Below are 20756 nucleotides of genomic sequence, written 5' to 3'. Positions count from 1 at the left end.
CTTAGGTAATAGACACTTCAGGTATTGTAGATTAGTTGTAGTACTTGGTTGGAGACTCCTGCTGTTTATCTTGAACTAGCAAGCATTGTGTCAATTTAGCTGGTAAAGGGGCACCATGACGACTTCTGTGATGCTTAATGACCACCAGCAAGGGATTATGGCTGTGTGACTTTTTACAAAATATTTAGACCCATTAGCCGTGCAAAATAATGACCGATAAGTTGCGCTGGATCCAGATGTCTATAGTCATTAAAGACCAGTACAAACCACAAGACATTTTTAAGAATTTTCAAAAGGTTTATTACTTGTGCAATAATTTAGGCTGCCAGTATTTTAAAAAATATGTCTGTGACAAGCGACACACATCTAAAATATACCATTTTCTTTTTGTTTTTTTGTTTTTTTACTTCTGTAACAAAATGCCTTGAAAGTCCTGCCAACATATTGCTCCAACGTCTTAAAGTAAAACACGATTACATTCCCTTTAACACCTACCTACCGTACGAAGACGACGCTCACATAGTAGAATATATTAAAGAGTGTAAAGACATCGAATAAAGTCGTGGATTCATCAAATTCGCCGCTATTATTGTTATTATTATTACAAAGTGAGACCAAGATCACCAAACTACTGCACTCAACAAACAGTGGTGTCATTTACAGTACGTCTAGAGTTAATGTAAAAACTGTGCACAAAATACAGTAGCTACCATCAGTAGTAGTAGTACAAGTAGTAGGAGTAGTAGTAGTATGGCACGCATGAGCTAAATACTTAATACAGCATTTAGAAACATCTGTCCAGATCACGTGTGCAGATGTGGATGGCGAGGGCTTGGAGCCAGAGAGGGAAATTAAAAATCTGCATTTACAAAAGCTGGAAATGTGGCAACAGTCGTATCAGACAGGGACGATAAAAACACAAAAAAGATATTTAAGTGAAAAGGCAGTGGCGTCTTGGTCCCCTTCCATCATCTTTATTAGCCTACATGTGTCAGAACAACCTCCCTCATCGGATGTAAAGAAAAGACTCTGGCTCCAAGCCGTCAGCTGGGGTTTAAGAATCGGTTTTTCTACCCTCCGTCTTCCACCTTTTCTAATCCACGAGCTCTTCTAACGCACGCCACTCATCTCTTCCGGACACACTCAAAGCAAGCGAGTATTTGACGGGAGGAGAGTTTGCTCAGTTGGAGTCCTGCATCTCCACACCTGAAGCCTCCTCGTCCTCGTCTGGCTGCTCCACATCTGGAAAGCAAGCAGATCATTCAAATCGCGTTAGTAGGAGTCGTAGTTTTTGAGTTTTCTTTGTGCTGGCGGCCTCGACGAAAACCTAAAACCCCAATCAGACAGAATGTGATCACCACAGTGGTTTACAACTATCCATCCAGTTTGTTCTGCTTATCCATAGCCGGGTAAATACTGCAAAAAATAAGAATTTTAGAAGGGGGCAAATACTTTTTCACGGCACAAGTTAAAGATTAAGACACTGTACTTTTTTTTTTTTGCTTCATTGTTTTTGACTTTTCTAGTTAAGATCATTAAACAGTTATTCTTTTATTTTTTTTAAATTTCAACTTAGTATCCTAATTTTACCTCATAGTTTTTAGTCAAAAGTTTTAAAAACTCAGCCCACTAACATATAACAAAGAATTTAATTATTATTTTCCATGATTTTACAAGTTATTATCTGCAATTTAACAAAACAAAACAAAAAAGTAAAATACCAGTAACTAACTTTTGAATTTACAGTTTAAAAAAATGTTAAAATTTTTTGTTAAATGTAAAAACATAAACATTGTACAGTGTAGGTAATTGTTGGAACTCATGAATAAGCTCCGGAGATACTGAAAGTCCTTTTGTTGTTGGAGCAACTCACCGCTAACCCAGAGGGAACAATCCAGATGTGGAATTATTCAGTTTAATGTGTCAAAATTATTCAGGTAGGAATTTATCTTAAATAAACTGAGGTAAAATAAAACCCATCAATGAAACCAAGCTAAAATGGAGAGGTTAATATTCTGCGATCCCCAGTTTTTTTTGTCCATCCCGGTGAAACCTGCAGCTCGGTTGCGTTTTAAAACGTGGAGTGGCTCTCAGCAGCAGCGTGATGCTAATAAAGCAGCAGATCCACACAGGACGGCTGAACTCCGCTGAAATGTGTCCTTTAAATGATTCCCTCTAAGTGGAAAATTGCAGTTATTCTGAGTTGCGCTCCGTTTAGAAGGCAGCTGATTAGATGGACTCGATAGCGGCGTTCATTTTTCAACTCACTGATGCATATAATCACAATATTACGCCGCGGCAAAACACAACACGTCCGCTCTCGAGTGTTTTTCCTGTTTTGCTCAGTTCCTGCGATCAGGTAAAACCACTGCAGAGTGCGTCATTAGCACAAAGACAGGAAGACTTCACAAGAAGTAACCTTTACAGAGACGGATGCTAATTTTTTTTGATGGCCAATCGGGGAAGAAAAATGCAAATGAACTGACATAAATGCCAGCAGCTTGAGTGACTGAATGAGTTCCACTGTAGGAGCAGCAGATAAGAGCAGAAAACGATTCAAGGATGCATTTAAAGTTCTTGTATCTCACTGGAGGGTTCCCACACTTTAAAATGAGTAAGATTTAAGTATGTATTTTTAAAATAATTTACAGATTTTTATCTATATGTTGATTGTAAAAGTTTTTTAAAAAGACTAAAACTGAAGCTAAATACAGTTCAGCATTTTTACAAAGAATAAGAATCATTTTAAACTGTTCAAAAATACAAATAAAGTTTGTACTTTATTAAATCAGCAAAACAAATATAAATATATATATATATATATACATATAGTATATTTAGAAAAATTGTGCACAATTACAATGCATAGTTTTTACTTTATCTAAATCAGAACAAAAATATTATTTTGCAGATGTTTGCCAGTATTTAGAAGAAACATTATGTATAATTAATACTAAAAATGATAAATATTATTTAACTGTTGTCTTACGGACTTTTTCTGTTTGTTGACTGTTTAAAAAATATTTCAATTGTAAATGAAGTCAGAAATAAAAATCTGCATTTTTACATACAGTAATAATTATTAAGTTATTAATAAATACAAAATATTAAAAAAAAAGATAAATAGAAGTAAAATAAAATAAAATGAAATAAATAAATAAATAGCATAAAATAAAACAAATATGCAGAAAAAGTAAAAATAGATCAACATATCGGACGGCACAAAATATGTAGAAATAAAAAATAAATAGAAATAAAATAAAAACGAAATAAAATAAAATAACATAAATAAAAAATTAAATGTTCCAAAAAATTAATAATAGCTATATAAAGGTATTGGACTGTATAAAATATGTAAAAATAAAAATAAAAGAAAATGAAATGAAGTGAAATAAAATGAAATGAAATAACATAAAATAAAAATATAAAAAAATGTGAAAAAAGTGAAAATAGCTAAATAAACGTATAACATTGTATAAATTATGTAAAAGATAAATAAAATAAAATAAAATAAAATAAGAAATAGGAAAAAAATGTTAAATAAAGGTACAAAATAATGAGTAGTTATTATTATTATTATTATTATATATATATTTTTTATTAGTATTTTTGGTTTGTTGTTTTCAGCCACTGCTACAGTAATAAAAAGACTTAAGTTAGGGATAAAATTGTCCCCACTGACACTTTGATGGAGTATTTTTACTCTGCTGAACTGTTACTGTTTAAGGATCTGTGTTCTTCTTCCACTTCCTGGTTCTCTGTGATTGGCTGGACTGACTCCTCTATTTTCTCACCTGCAGTTTGCTCTCCTGGAATCTTCCTCTCCCCCTGAGCGTCTGGAGAGGTCGGCTCGTCCGGCGGCCAGCGGAGTTCTCCACTTTCCACCTCGGTGGCGTCCGTCGGCTCGACCACGATGGAGGGAAGCCTCTTGGACAGCTTGGGATACCTTTCATGGGTATCTGGGAAGATCTGTGAGGAGCTCATGTAAGGTCGACTCGGAGGTTTGTCATATTTGGGGGGATTAAAGCATCCTTGCCCGAACAGGACATGAAAGAACAATAATGTGGCAAAAAGCGGATTAGGAAGGCTGTGAGCATGAGGTGGAAGATCTCTGAGAAGACGACTAAAGTCTTCCTTTGATGTTGAACTACGTCTCATGCTCTGTAGCGCAAGAAATCATGATGCTATTTCTGTTTTTCCGTTAAGACGTATCTGAACCTGAATGAGCAGAAATCTGATTAAAAAGTGGAGTTTTTTTTAGAAATGTGGGTTTCATATAACTTCATTTTCTACATTTCTCAACCAAATTTGGCCCAACTGCGGCCCAAATTTAACAGATTAGACATCAATTGTTGACAGTTGACAGAAGAAAAATGTATTGAGTACTAATGAAAGAGAACAAAAATATATACGGGGGTCCTCGGTTTACAACGTCCTCGGCCTACGGTATTTCATCGTTATGTTTGAACTGGTTATGTGGAACTAGTTGGCGAGTGGAGCGGACGAATACGTCGTCATGTGGCGCTATAAGACGGCTTTGTTTATATTCTCTGGTTGTACTCCACCTTGGATTGTGTGTATTCATGACTTTCCCGAAGAACTGATCGATACTGTGATGGACGTAACGACTTTCTTGACTTTATCGCCGGAGTTCCGACTTACGGTGAAAATCGACTTACGCCGATCCGTAGGAACAGAACTCCAACATAAGTCCAGGCCCCTCTGTACAATACAGTTCAAAAGTTTGGGCTCACCCAGACAATTTCATGTTTTCAATGAAAATTCACACTTTTATCCATGTGCTAACATAACTGTACAAGGGTTTTCTAATCATCAATGAGCCTTTCAATACCATTAGCTAACACAATGTAGCATTAGAACACAGGAGTGATGGTTGCTGGAAATGTTCCTCTGTACCCCTATGGAGATATTCCATTAAAAATCAGACGTTTACAGCTACAATAGTCATTTATCATAATAACAATGTCTACACTGGATTTATCATTCATTTAATGTTATCTTCATTGAAAAAAAGGTTTCCTGTCAAAAATAAGGACATTTCTAAGTGAGCCCAAACTTTTGAATGGTAGTGTAAGTTTAGCACAGTAGCATGCTAACCTTTGTTAACTAGCTGTAAATGCTAAATGCAGCTGAGGCTGATGGGAATGCTGTTTTCAGGTAATTTGGTCGTAAATCTACCTTAATAAATTAAAGCTAGATCTGATTGTGGCGCTAGGGGAACGGTCTGGGCTTTAGCATAGTAGCATGCTAACATTGCTAATTAGCAGTAACATGAGGCTGATGGGAATGCTGTTGGATTTGCCGGCAGTTTGGTCTTAAATCAACCTAGAAAAACCAAAGTTTGACCAGATTTTGGAGCAAGACTTAAAGTCGCAATCAACACGAGTCATGTTCTGGGGACCAAGAATGTAAATATAAGATTTCATTGCAATTTAGCCAGGAATTTCTCAGATGTTTTGGTCTGGATTTAAGTGATAGAGCCCTCAACACACAAACAGAACCACACAACCATGCTGCTAGCATCGCTAAAAACATTTCAATTAATGTATTTACTAATTAGCCTGAAACTCCTGCTGGCCTCCGATGAACTCCCAGAATTACTCGAGCGAGACAAAACCTCACACATCAGAAGTGGCCATTTTGATGCTTCTTTTAAAAATCCAGACACTGCTAACCAGCTAGCCCAAGTGGTTACAGATGGGACAAGTCTTGCTGTGTCTCCACTAAGTCTCTTTGATTCTTACTCCATAGACTTGAACGGAAGCTGGCGTCATTACTGGCAAATTCAGGTTCTATAGATCTCGTAAGAAAATGTTCCTTTCTCAACCAAATTTAGTCCAGCTTCGGATTAAATTTGGCTAAAAACACTTGAGGAGATTTAGAACCAGCACATTTTTGACATCTGGCTGTACACAAAGAGAAACTTTGACTGTCTTGGACTGTCAAAAAACCTTATTTTGATTTGTAAAATCCTTCTGAAAAGTCAATAATGTGCCAAATTAACAGGGTTCCTTCTTGTTATTTAGCAAAAAGCGCAACTGAGGCTAGTTTTGCAAGTGTTTAGTCACAAGCCAAAGTGGAAAAATTGATATTATGACCTGACATCGTCCTTACAATGTCATCCAAAACATGTTCAGACTGTAAAATAACAGATCCATCGACATAAAAGTGTGGTCATAGAGAAACGAAATAAATGAAAACTAGCATCAAACAGCTCCCGGCTCACCTAACGATGATCCAGCTATGGATTAAACTCGGCTATAAACACCTAAAAAGAGCAGATTTTGACCACAGGTTGCACATAAAGAGAGACTCTAAAGGGCAACTCGGGTTGTCTTTAACGTCAAAAACCTGATTTTGATTTGTTAAATTCTCTAAAAAGTCAATAATGTGCTAAATTAATGATCTTTTACTGTTAATTAGCATAAAATGCAACTGATGCTAGTTTTGCAGGTTTTTAGCCACAAGCCAAAGTGCAAAAATTGGAATTATGACCTGATGGTGTCTTTAAAATGCAGACGTCTGTTTAAAACTTCATTGCAATTCATTCAAAACATGTTCAGACTGTAAAATAATGGATCCATTGACGGACAAGTGTGAAAATAGAGGAAAAAACTAGATGAAAACAAGCTTCAAACGGCTCCCAGCTCACCTGGCGATGACGCATTGTGTCAGAAAATGAAGCGCTGAGTAGTAGACAATAACTCGCTTGTCCTTTTGGCTCAGCTGATGTAACATTTACTCACAGCAGGACTGAGTCCAACTAGCGACCCACATTTTACTCATCGCCGCCGTGACTCACCGCTGGATGACTTCAGAGATAAACCAAACAGAAACGAGGATACTGAGTCCTGATCTCCTGCTGCTCCTCCACCGCTGAAGTCCTCCGACGCCGGCTCCAGAGAGTTCATCACCTCAGTCATCCTGCAGGAGATCAAGATCATCAATAGTCAATTAACTGGAGGTGATTTCTGCAACTTTACAACAGCAAATGTTTTTGATAATGTATTGGAATGTTACAGATGTTCTCTGTTTTGTTAAATTACAAATAATAACTGGCAAAATCAGACAAAAAAACGTATAAATTTACACGTTAATTGTCACAAAACAGGCAAATCTGTACATAAAGTTCACATTAAAAAATATAGATTTATACAAATAGTAATATGTTCTTTTATGTTTTTATAGCAGTCTTTAAACGAGCAAAAATCCCAATATTTTTCAAATATTTTCTGTTCCTAGAAAGAAAAAATATATATGATACACATTTTTTAAACTGCTATTTTAATTGTCATTTATTTCCACAGTTTTGTTAAATTATTAGATAATTTGTAAAAATAAATCAATAAATAAAAATGTATTAATTTTTCACGTTATTGTATTTAATTTCCACATCAGAAATCTGTATTTTTACAAATTGCAATTCAGTGTTTTAGGTTTAACTGTAAAAGTATTTATTATTTTTTCTTTTCTTTTCTTTTTTTACTGAATTTAAATTTGCAGAACATCATTACTTTTACAGATATGTGAGGTTATTGGAAAACAGAATATTTATTATGATTTGAAAAACTATCAACACATTTTTTGACGTTAATTTCCAAAAAACAGGCCAAATCTGAAAAAAAGATTCACATAAAAAATTGTAAAAAAAAAATGTAATTTGTTCTTCTATGTTTGAATGTAAAATTTCACTAATGGTTTTTTTGCAAGTTATTATGTAATATTTAACAAAACTGTGGAAATAAATGACAATTGAAACAACAGTTAATTTCACATACAATTTTTCTTTCCAGTTACAGAAAATATTGAAATATGGAAAAAAAAGGTATTTTTAAATAATTAAAAATGTTTTTTTTCCCTTGTGTTGTCAAATTACAGGTAATTATCTAGTAAATCACCAGAAAAAAATATAAATATACAAGTTCACTGTAAAAAAAAGAAGAAGCCAAAACTGTAAATAATGTTCAAATAATTAATTTATTTTAATAAAAATAGAAATACAAAATAAATACCAAGTCAGAACTGTAATATCCACAGAATAAACAAATGTGTGATCATAAAATTACAGTTTTTTTGTATTTAAATCAACTGAAAAATATCATTATTGTACAGATATTCCCTGTTATTGTCATTAAAAAAATAGGTATTTTTAAAAATTAAAAATGTAATTTCTTCTGCTGTTAAATTACAGATAATATATAGAAAAACTCTAGAAAAAAATATTCATTTAATGTTGTCTATAAAAAAGAAATATAAATAATGTTCAAATAATTTATTTTAATAAAAATAAAAATCAAGCCAAAAATATAGTATCCACATAAAAATCTATATTTTTTAACAAATAATAACTTATTCATTTAAAATGTGTGACCATAAAATGACACAGTTTGCTGTATTTAAATCAGCAAAATATATCACTGTTATACAGATATTTTCTGTTATTGTGATGACAAAATAAGTATTTTTAACAATTAAAAATGTTTTTTCTTTCATTGTTAAATTACAGATAATATCTCGTAAAATTCCTGAAAAAAAAATTCATTTACATGTTGACTGTGAAAAAAAGAAAAATGTACAAAAAGCCAAAACTGCAAAAACTGACCAAATAATTTATTTATTTTAATGCAAAAAAAGTTATTGTCTACATTTAAAAAATCTGGATTATCTAACAAATAATAATTTATTTGTTGAAAATGTGTGACACTGTATTACTGCATTTAAATCAACCAAAGACATCACTATTATACAGATATTTCGAGTTATGGGCATATATTTTTTAATAGTTTTTGAACGCTACTGTTTTTTTAGCAGATTTTTCTTTTTTCGTTTTTACAGCGTTCGCTTACTGCTTGTGGATTAGCGCAGGGCATCATTCATATTATTCAGCACATTTACTCGTGTATCATTTTGGCAGCTTTATTTTCAGGCCCAGTCACTGATGGTTCTGGCAGCAGTTGGTGCTAATTGGCGAACAATAATGACCAATTAGTGCCAACGATCCCAAACTGACGAAGATACAGCAGCCAACTGTCGACTCGATGCACCTCTGCTGTCTGAGTTGCTGTCCAAACCTCTGCTGTCTGATTTACTGTCCAAACCTCTGCCAGAAGTATACCTGACATACGTAACAGCTATACTGGTTCCACTGGTTTGATTGGAGGAAGCAAACTCTATCTGGGGGAACCACAGAGGAGGAACTGAGAGCTCAAACAGTTTTAACTCAGAATACAGAAGTTTAATTCTTTCACTTTCATCAGCCTGAATAGAAGAAGGAACTTTAAACCATTTTAACACTGAATCCAAGCAGTTTTTGGGGCATTGTAAGTCAAGCAGTATAAAGTCCTGCAGCCACAACATTAACATTAGCTAACAACATTAGCTAAACTGACAGATATCGACATTTGCAGGTATTTATTTTAAAGCTTCTGAAACAATGACAAAATCTGCTGCTTTTGCTTTCTGTCCACAAGCTTCTGGTTTATTGTTGACTCCTCTGGACACAATTGGTTCAATTCAACTGATTTTAACTTGCTTCTTCATCAGTCCACAAGTTCTTGATGGGTTTAAGTCAGGAATTGGTAGAGACCATCTAGAACCTTCTTTCTAGCCTGATGGAACCATTTCTTTACCACGTCTGATGTGTGTTTGGGCTCATTGTCTTGTTGAAACATCCAACTGTGTCCAAGATCAACTTTCTGCTTATGATTTTAACTCAATTCAATTCAATTTACTTAGTGTAAGGCTCAAGTCCCACAGAGCATGATACTGCCACCACCATGCTTGGTGGTAGGTTTGGTGTTCTTGGGGTTAAAATAGACCCACCCAAGACAGTCCTAAACTAGTCCTTAAAAGGTCTAAAACCAGGATCAAAATCAAACTCAAACCAGTCCCAAAAAGTGTTCAGAACCAGTCAGAATACAGTCTGAAACCAGTCCTAAAATAAGTCAAAACCCAGTGCAAAATTGGGACCAACACCAAACCTGAACTACTCCTAAAAAAAAAAAAGTCCAAAACTTGTCCAAGACGGTCTGAAACCAGTCCTCAGCCAGGACCAAATCCAGTGTAAAATAATTCCTAAACCAAAAAAGAGGGTAAAAGAGGAACGCTTCCTGGACATCCACTGAGTAAATATTCACAAAACAGAGGTGCTCTTTGGTAGGGGAAAAATCGTAATAAAAGCATAAAACACCAAGGCACTCTCTGGGTGAATAAAATGCCTTTAATACTACATGGCAAGTCAAAAAAGGAGACAATAAGCCCCGACGCGTTTCAGCCTACAAGGCTTTCCTCGGGGGACAAACAGAGTAAAAGGACACACCATGTGGTCCTTATAATCAAAAGAACCAACCAATAGAAATCCTCCACCTGTCAAGGAGGAAGTGGAGAGAGTAACCAGTGCTTGCAAGCACTAAAAAAAAAAAAAAAAATCAAAGAAAAACAGAATAATCAATATCCTCATTCAGTCCAGGATATTTCGTAGCTTGTAATTTATATATCCAAAAGGTCTCACGTTGTCTTAGTTTTTTCAGTCTATTTCCTTTTTGTATTGAGTCCTGTATATGTTCAATTCCATGTATTTGGAGAGAAGATGGGTTACTATTGTGGAGGTCCAAGAAATGTCTAGCCATAGGATAATTGGTGTTAGCTGTACGGATAGCATATTTATGTTCAGCCAATCTGTCCTGCAGTCGTCTCTTAGTCATCCCTATGTAAAAGACTTGACATGTTGGGCAGACCAGTCTATAGATGACAAAAGTAGTTTTACAATTAATTAAGTGCTTAATTGAAAACTCCTGGCCTGAATGAAGATCCAAAAAGGTTTTTGTATTCAGAACATTAGTGCAATGATTACAGTTTTGACATTTGTATGAACCAATAGGTTTAAAGTCAAGCCAAGTTCTTTTACAGGAAGAAGGCTGATAACTATGAACCAGTTTGTCTTTAAGGGTGGGGCATTTTTTAAAACAAAATAAAGGAGGCTTTGGGAAAATTTGTCTCAGAGTTTCATCACTGTTAATAATATCCCAGTTCTTTTTGATAATGTTTCTAATACCATTAGCCTCAACGCTGTATGTAGTGCAAAAAACAACACCTTCCCTAGAATCCTTGGGGGGATTTCTTACCAAAAGCATATCCCTATTCAAATTTTGTACCCTTAGATAAGCCTTTTGCAGAGTCTTTCTGTTATATCCTCTTTCCTCAAATCTGGAAATCATCTCCTTAGATTTAATCTCAAAATCATTATCGTCATCACATATTCTTCTGACTCTTTGTAACTGTCCATATGGAATATTTTCTTTCAACAAATTAGGATGACAGCTTTTATTGTGCAAAATGGTGTTCCTGTCAGTTATTTTTCTGAATAGAGTTGTGTGTAGATTACCCAAATGATCTTTATAAATTGTCATATCCAAAAAATTAACTTTTTCTTTGCTGTATTCTAATGAGAGCCGTATATTGGGATTAATATTATTCAGAAATAAATGAAATTCTTTTAATTCTTGCTCTGTACCAGACCAGAATAAACAAACATCATCAATATATCGCCCCCACCAAATAATGTATTTATAGAACCTGTTAAACTCTGTGTTAAGGACATAGTCTTGTTCCCATTTTCCTAGGAATAGTCCTGCATATGAAGGGCTATAACAGGCTCCCATAGCACAACCCTTAACCTGTCTAAAAAACTTTATCTTCAAATACAAAAATATTATTATTTAAAGTCCACTTGGTAAGTGAAATCAAGAACTCATTAGGAGGCATATCTGTGGGGAGGCGGTCACTAAGATAAAACCTCATTGCTGCCAGTCCTTCTTCATGTACAATGTTAGAATAGAGGCTTTCCACATCCATAGTGACCATGAATGCTTCTAAGCCTATATTTTTCATTTCTTTAATTTTAGAAAGGACATCGGTAGCATTATTATCATTAGGTAGAATTCCTAAACCAACTTTAAATCACATCCCAAACCAGGAGAACCAAGACTGAAACCAAGCATAAACCAGTCTCAAGAAAGTCCCAAACCAGTTCAACACACAGTCTGAAACTAGTCCTCAAAAAAGGTCAAAAACCAGTACAAAATTGGGACTAACACTAAATCTAAACTTTTCCTAAAAAAAAAGTCCTGTACCTGCCCAAGACAGTCTAAAACCAGACCTCAGCCAGGACCAGATCCAGTGTAAAAGAAATCCTAAACCAGCTTTAAATCACATCCAAAACCAGGAGAACCAAGACACAAGAAAGTCCAAAACCAGTCCAAATGTCAGTCTAAAACCAGGCCAAAAGCATGATACTGCCACCACCATGCTTGATGGTAGGTTTGGTGTTCTTGGGGTTAAAGGCTTCACCTTCTCTCCTCCTAACATGTTTCTGCTCAGTTTTTGTTCCATCTGACCTCAAAACTTTCCCTCACAAGGTATTTTCTTTGTCCATGTGATCAGTGGAGTTTTGAGGTTGTGCTTCTACAGGTTAACATCTGCACATCTCAGTGTTCGTTGTAACTTTATTGTCGATTTTTTTTAAGCTTGATGTAAGCACACCCTACAGCAGGGGTCGGCAAGTAGATGTGGCTTCGGGACAAAATGTTTGTAAACAATCGAACAGCGGGCCAACCTGCGAGGGGGTGCGCTCCGATTCCGCGAGCGGGGGGGCGATACCGCGAGCAGCGGAGCTTCTACAGCTGATCGCTGCTGCTTGGGACACAAGTCTCAATTCTGATCACAGATGTATTAAAAATGACTCCCGAGACACACACACGTTTTGCACACACTGTTGCTCAGTGAAATCTGGCCGGTACAACCGTGTCGGACCAGTAGCGCAAAGGCGGAAGTGCCCGGCAGCAGCCGACCACGCGAGTTTTGTGTTGCGGTGACGGACTGGCTTGGCTCCGTGCCAAATCAAATTTTCAAAATCATCTGGCGGGCCAGATATTATTCCTGACGGGCCAGTTTTGGCCCACGGGCCGCCAGTTGCCGACCACTGCCCTACAGTTTAACCGAAAACTTGCTGAAATTTTGACATGTGACTGTTGGTCTCAGCTGAGTCACTAATGGCTTCACAGTTGAGACGAGAAAGACAGAATTTTTGTTTTTTGACAGGATCTGGCGAGTGCAAATGATGTATTTTTGGCGAATTTTTAAATGAGACGTGTAGAATAAAGCGATGCTACAAAATATTACAATGTTAAGGTTAAATTTGGTTATAAAGGAACCATAGATGAGTAGTTCAAGTACCTTTAGAAAGCTGAAAATCTGATGATTCTTTATATTTTTACAGTTTTTGGCTTTGCTAAATAGTATAATTTGGACAATTTTTTAAATATAACTTGACTTTTAAAGGGCTAAATGCATCATATGGCATCGCTAAGTTAACCTCTGCACATCGTCGATTTTTCTCTGCTCGGCTTAAGCACCACCTGCAGTTCAACCAAAAAGTCGATGAATTTTTGACACACAACTGTTGGTCTCAGCTGAGTCACTAATGGCTTCATGGTTACATCGAGAAAGACAGAATTTTAGTTATTTTACAGAATCTGGCTTGTAGAAACGATTTATTTTTGACGAATTTTTAAATGAGACATGTAGAATAAAGCGATGATGAAAAATATTACAATGTTAAGGTTAAATTTGGTTATAAAGGAACCATAGATGAGTAGTTCAAGGACCTTTAGAAAGCTGAAATCTGATGATTCTTTCTATTTTTACAGCTTGTGGCTTTCCTAAATAGCATAATTTTGTCGATCTATTGACTATAGCATGATTTTTAGAGGGTTAAATGCATCGTACGGCATCATTAAGTCGACCTCAGTGCACCATTCAGGTCGTTTAACCAGCAGCGGTCTGCTCGGCGCTGAAAGGCAGACTTTAGATGTGACAACTTATCAGAAACACCACTTTCCATACAATCAGACCTGCTGTTGCCATGGGGACGAGCGGTTGGGATTTTTTTACTTTTTCATGCCCGTGATTGTCTGAAGCGCCGCACTCCGGGCCCAGCGATGATTCGGAGGTATTCATGTGTGCCGTTACGCAGCGATTACCGGCGTCAGGACGAGGCCGAGCCGCCGCCTCTGACCTTCATCATCACCATCGTCAGCTCAGAGCAGAAACAATGCAGCCTTGTTGTCCCCGATCAGAGGCCCGGATTGTTCCGGTCGGGTCAGACTCTGCTGCTCTGGAGGTAGAAACTCGGCTCTGAGAAGTGACGTGAAGCGTAACAGACACCAGGATTTGAATCTTGCTGTTATTGTTTCTGGAGCCGAGTAAAAATAATGTCTTCTCGAGAGCAGCGGGTCTGAACGGTTCGTCCATGTGTGAAAGAGTTTCCTGGAAGCTGCTTCACTTCCGCCTCAGCAGAGACTCGACATGCTGAGACACTTCTATTATTTGCATTTTTAGCGAGGTCAGGAAGCAGCAGCGAGCGTTTCCACCGCTGAATAAATTTACAGTCAGGTTAAGGCTTCAGTTGGTGCAATAAAATCCTCGTTTCGGTGTTTTCAGCCGCAGCAAGTAATGAAGATAACTAGCAAACAACTACTTTGATCAATGATTTACCAGTTTGAGCAACTTTTTAATGAAAAAAAGTCCAGATTCTGTCAATTTAGATCCTTAAATGTGAATACTTCCTGGTTTCTTTCCTACACAATGACAGTAAACTGCCTCTATTTTAATAATTCAGTCATTTTCTCTGCTATACATGACACGAATTTTGAAAATATTTGTGTATTTTTCACTATTTCCTGCCATTAATCAGCTTGTTGTCAGCTATTAAATTAATCGCCAACTCTTGTGATAATGGATTTATCAGTTTCAGTAGTTTCTAATGGAAAAAAGTCCACATTCTTTGATTTCAGCTCCTTAAATGTGGACATTTTCTGGTTTCTTTAATCCTTTATGGCTGCAGACAGCCTCTATTTTGATCATCACATAATAATTTACATTTCTTTCGCAGAAGTGTTAAACATTTTCTGGTTTCAGCTCCTTAAATATAAGAATTCAGTGATTTTTCTGTCGTACATAACAGGAAATTTTAACATATTTGTGTATTTTTGGCTCAATTATTAAAAAAAAAGTCAAAATTCTCTGAATATTTTCTGGTTTCTTTCCTCCTTTGACCTAAATTTGTCCGATAAACTGTATTGTATACGATATTGTAGGGTCTTAACCTCAATAATATTCAACTCATTCAGTTAAAGTTGCATTTTATATCATATTGTAGGGTTTCAACCTTTGATAATAACCTAAATTTGTCTGATAATTTGTATTTCATATAATATTGTATCGTCTTAGACTTAATAGCCTCAATTAGTCTTTAAATAGTTTTCAGAATTAATTGAAAGAATGGTTCGGTGTTTTGTTTTGCAGCCAATTAGCTTAGCTTAGCTTAGCACAAACACTGGAAACAGAGGGGAACAGTTAGCTTAGCTTAGCTTAGCTTAGCACAAACACTGGAAACAGAGGGGAACAGTTAGCTTAGCTTAGCTTAGCACAAACACTGGAAACAGAGGGGAACAGTTAGCTTAGCTTAGCTTAGCTTAGCACAAACACTGGAAACAGAGGGGAACAGTTAGCTTAGCTTAGCTTAGCACAAACACTGGAAACAGAGGGGAACAGTTAGCTTAGCTCGGTCCTAAAGTAACTAAACCTGACTACCGGGATCTTTAAGGCTCAGTAACAAACAAAAACTTGAATTTCCTTTGAAGAAATGTATTAAAACTACAATATACAAATACTTTAAATCAATATACTTCTACTCTGCCCAGTTACTGGTAACTATGGTGATCAGAAAAACGTAAAGGAGTAAAAATGTAGTGAAATAAAGAAGTAGCAAAAAGGGCTCAAGCTCAAGTGCAGCTTTTGTTTCCTTTTATTTCACTTTGTGTTTTTTTACTGCACTGTTGTAACCTCACGGTTGTCTTCAGCTTATTTTTAGAATAGTTTCCAGTCACTGGTATGAAAACAGCGGCGTGAAACCAACACAAACATCATATTTCAGTCACTTTTTCCACCTTCGTCTGCACCAACTGTTGGCCTCAAGTCGCTTCACTCCTAACATTCTTGATTTAGACGAGCGTCTGCTGACATTAACGCCACTGATTTACCACTTTAGGCACATTCTGGTGTGAAAACTGATGAAAAACCAAAGCCCAGGAGGTCATTTGTTGGATCTGCTGCAAAAATGTAGCGTTTAAATGAGTTAATAGCACTAATTAAGGCATAAAATGAAGAGAAAAAGACGAATAAGCCATTAGTTGCGACTAGCATGACAAATAATCGCAGAAACAAAAATTTAATGATAATGACAGCCATGTTGGTTTTAAAAATGCAAATTAGCGGTTTATATCCAGTATCTGCTCCATAAATCAAGATTTTTAATTGTAAAAATCCAACTAATAATCCTAGAAACGGCTAATTTTAATGCAGAATAGTTGGAAATTGGGATAAAATACTCACATTTAGAAGCTGTAAGCAAAAATTGTTTGAGATATTTACATTATTCAGTCATTCTGATTAATTATTCATGATTTTTTTTAAAATTATTATCTGGTGTGTAAACCTTTCCAGAAGCTTAAATTACACTTTAGTCTTAAAAATGTAAGTTAGTTGTTTACATCCAGTACCTGCCTCATAAATAATGTATTTATTTACAAAAACCCAACTAATGATCATAGAAACTGCAAATTTCAATACGGAATGATTATTTGATTTTGTATTAATTGGAAATTGGAATAAAATCCTCACATTTAGGAAGCGGTAAGCAAAAATTGTTCCATATTTTTACTTTATTCAGTCATTCTGATTAATTATTCATGAAATAGTCTCTTTCCTGAAGCTTAAACTACAAATAATCTTCAAAAATGGGGAAAAATTCAACATTTTCAAGCAAAAATGTCCCAAAATTTACTTATTTCAGTGTCTTAGCTTCAGGATTTTCATTGGTTTATGTGAATCTTTTGGGGTTTTTTGGATGTTTTTTGTCACTTTTTCACAGATTTTAAAGATGATAAAAAACCTGCAGGTTCATTGCCAGTTGCAGCGCTAAATCATTAACTGCGATGATTAGCATGACAATAAATCGTGGAAACTAAAATTTAACGATAATGACAGCCCTCTTAGTCTTATAAAAGCCTTCTGGGGACGCCAAAATGCAAATTAGCTGTTTACATCCAGTTTCTGCTCCATAAAAAAGGGTTTTAATTGTAAAAATCTGACTAATAATCCTAGAAATCGCTAATTTCAATGCAGAATGGTTGGAAATTGGGATAAAATCCTCACATCATCCTTTGTGAGATTAATAAAGTCTATCTTATCTTATTTAGGAAGCTGTAAGCAAAAATTGTTGGATTTTTTTTTACTTTATTTGGCCATTCTGATGGATTATTCATGAAATACTGTCTTTTGTGAAGCTTACACTACAAATAACCTTAAAAACAGTGCAAAAATCCTACATTTTCAAGCAAAAAATTGGCCAAAATTCACCTATTTAAGTGTCTCAGCTTCAGGATTTTGCTGTTTTTCATTGTTTTATGAGAATCTTTTGGGGCTTTGAATATTTTTTTCTCACTTTGTCACAGATTTTCCAGATAATAAATAACCTGCAGGTTCATTAATAATGCAGATCATTGCTAGTCACAGCGCTAAAAGTACAAGCCAAAAGCCCACGGGAGCATCTTCACACTCTTCCCAGTGTTGGATCGCAGCCTGGATTTTGGAGCCAGATGTTTGCACCAACTAGTGCCTTTATTTTTTAAAAAACAACTAATTTCCATCTAAAATCTTGAGGAAATGATTCACCTCCCAGCCTCCGTTTCCTCCTTCCATCCTCGCTGACCTCCACCTCTCCTCTGTCCACTTTAATTTCACTGTTTCATTCTATTTTTTTGCAGATATGAGTCTTTTGTCGATCACTTTTTCCATTTGTGCTGCTAAACCAGAGCCAGAAGCTGCACCGCCTCCTCACATGCAGCTTTTCTTGCACAAATCCACCAAGTTTCTCTCTTAGCAGCCCAAGGACATGAAGATAAAATCCAATCTGCGGCCAAAAACACTGCTGCTCTTTTCCTTCTTTTTTTTTAACTTCTTCCACTGCTCTGTTTCTGTTCAAATTCAGTTTCACTTGTGTTTTTGTTGCCCCACTTCAAATTTCCTGTCCTATTTTTGGATTTTAACGCCACAGAAACTTGTTTTTTTTCACATTTTTTGTGGATGCATTTGTTGTAAATTCATGCAAGACGACCGATTTGGCTGCACACACAACAGGTAGATACTATAAATAGATTTATATTAAAGCACAGCTCCACTTCCACCCACACTTTCTCCACTCTGTCAGGCTGATCTGGGCTTTATTCTGCCCGCAATCTAACACTGAAAAAGGGAATAAAAACTCAATATAAAGCAGCTTTGGTGGATGTTTAAAGGTCCGAGGTGCAGTTTAAATCGCCAAAATGATCTCTGTGTTAAGTTTCTTTGATGAAAAAACGACTAAAAGCGGCTTTTAGCGAGAGGAAATGAAGGATGGAGGGGATGCGAGTGAATAAAAGCTCCGGTACCTGTCCGCTGTGGGCTGATCCGGTGTCTCAGAGCAAGATCTTCCGCTGCTTCATCACACTGATGCTGCTGCTGAGGAGGATGATGATGATGATGATGGTGATGATGATGAGGATGATGATGCGGGCTGTTGTGGGCGCTCAGCTCCGGTGAAGTTAGTAGCAGGAAAGTGTTCAGAGTCTGCGCAGTGGAGTCGAGCTGATGCTGCCTTCACTGACTGCCAGGAAATTGGAGTTTTATGGCCAAATGTCTTTTATTGTCAAATGGAAACCACTTGTAAGACAACATTTATTTCTCTATTTATTTGTATACACTCTATAATAATGTGTTTGAAATTTTAGGGTCCAAACTTTTTTAAAAGGTCTAATTTAGCCAGAGAATTTGCATAATTGTAAATATTGAATCAATATTGTACGGTCCTAACCTTAGTATTTAAACTTGTTAGGTAAATTCTAATTATTTTTATTGTAGGGTCTGAATTTTACTTGCTTGCTACTTTGCTTGCTAATTTGTCAGATTATATAGTATTGTAGGGTCTTAACCTGAATTTATAATCTCAGTCAGTAAAGTAATTTGTGACAGACTAATTATATTGTAGGGTCCCAACCTTAATTATTAGTCTAAACTAGTCAGGCAAATTGCATAATGAATATTGTTATGAGGTCCTGACCTTAAATAATAGTCCAAATTTGCCAGGCTATTAGCAAACTAATTGATATTGTAGGATCCTAACCTTAATTAATAGTCAAATCTAGTCAGGCAATTTGCATTTAAAAAACGTTGTAGGGTCCTAACATGAATTAATAGTCAAAATTAATCAGAGTATTTGTGTAACTTTAATATTGTAGGGTCCTAACCTTAATTAATCATCTGAATTAGTCAAATTATTAGCAGTATTTTAAATTATACAGTCCTAATCTTAATTAATAGTCTAAACTAGTCAGACAATTTGCATAATTAATAATGTTGGTAGGGTCCTTACATTAATTTTGGAATCTTTCAGATGCGTTTGTATTTTAAAATATATTGTAAGGCATTTATATTTTAAATAGAACTGCATGTAATACTATAGGGTCTTAATCATTCTATTTCATTTGCAAGTTAAATTTTCTATAATAAATAATATTTTAGGACCTTAATCTTCGTTGTCAGGTTGGTCAGGTAGATGTGTATTACATATATATTTGTATTTTTTTAAGGTAGATTTTTCTACTGAATATCAACCTTAATATTTACATTAATCTGATAAACTTGCAGGTGTTTTTTCAGTGACCTGTACAATTAATTTAGACTATAGCTGTGATGCATTTAGGTTATGAGCTAATTTTTGTTTTTTCAATGATTAAGCTCTGATTTCACAGCTAGCGAGCAGTTCCTTGTTCTTTAGTGAAGTACAAACTGTCATAAAACAGCATCACTTGTACCCATAGACTGTAATAAAAGCACATGTATAGTGTATAAAACAAAAATTACTGTCGATAATTGATTTTTAACTTCATTTCTCGGATAAAATTGGAACTTACGAGGCGACCTGAAGGCAACACCTAACAAGCTGTTGAAACGCAGCTGTTGATGATTCAAAACTTGCTAACGTTAGCAGCCGGTTTTTATCGAATTTATCAGGTAAAATACCACAATTATACCATGAAACCTTAAATTGCTGACAATGATATGCTGTCTGTTGTTATACTTTATGTTTTAAGTGAAGTTTGTGAAAGTTTGGTGCCACATTGACGACGGTGAAACAGAAAGTCAACATAGCGATAAACTAGCTTATTTTCTCTTTAAGCTAGCACAAGGAGGTTTAGCTGTACAGATAATTCACTTTTTAGCTGTTTATTCCTTCCAAAGAACACAGTGTTTGTCAAAAATATTCCTGTGAGCTGTGTCTCCCTCTAGTGTGCAAAAACATAAATATTAATGCTTCCTATAAGAGTGCTGTGTAGTCATGGGATGATATATTTAACTTGAATATTGTCATTTTTAATATCTTTTTGAAAAAATCCAATTAAATTTCGCTTTATTCAAGCTAATAAACAGAATGATTCGGTGTTTGAGGAGTTTCTAGGACTCAATGAGTCCATTTTGATCTAAATTAAAAGCTCTAAATAGTTTATTTGGTGAATTTTCACAACATTTTATCTATTTAAGTCAATTAAATGAAACAGACTAACAGCCAAGAATAAAAT

The 20756-nt window shown here is 35.6% G+C and overlaps 1 protein-coding gene across 1 annotated transcript; it reads right to left on the bottom strand.

Moving 5' to 3' along the window:
• Positions 1-276: 276 nt before the first annotated feature.
• On the bottom strand, positions 277-18750 carry LOC110956649 (protein LBH-like). Its single transcript, XM_022202267.2, has 4 exons — positions 18570-18750; positions 6867-6945; positions 3795-3969; positions 277-1242 (listed from the first exon to the last, which is right to left on the bottom strand). The coding sequence occupies exons 2-4, from the start codon at positions 6942-6944 to the stop codon at positions 1181-1183; spliced, it is 315 nt and encodes a 104-aa protein (XP_022057959.1). The 5' UTR covers position 6945; positions 18570-18750; the 3' UTR covers positions 277-1180.
• Positions 18751-20756: the final 2006 nt, after the last annotated feature.

Source organism: Acanthochromis polyacanthus, chromosome 1 (genome assembly GCF_021347895.1).
Source record: "Acanthochromis polyacanthus isolate Apoly-LR-REF ecotype Palm Island chromosome 1, KAUST_Apoly_ChrSc, whole genome shotgun sequence".
In the NCBI taxonomy this organism is placed as follows: Eukaryota; Metazoa; Chordata; class Actinopteri; family Pomacentridae; genus Acanthochromis; species Acanthochromis polyacanthus.
The sequence above is the reverse complement of the archived record's forward strand: the minus strand, read 5'-3'. Positions and strand labels throughout refer to the sequence as shown.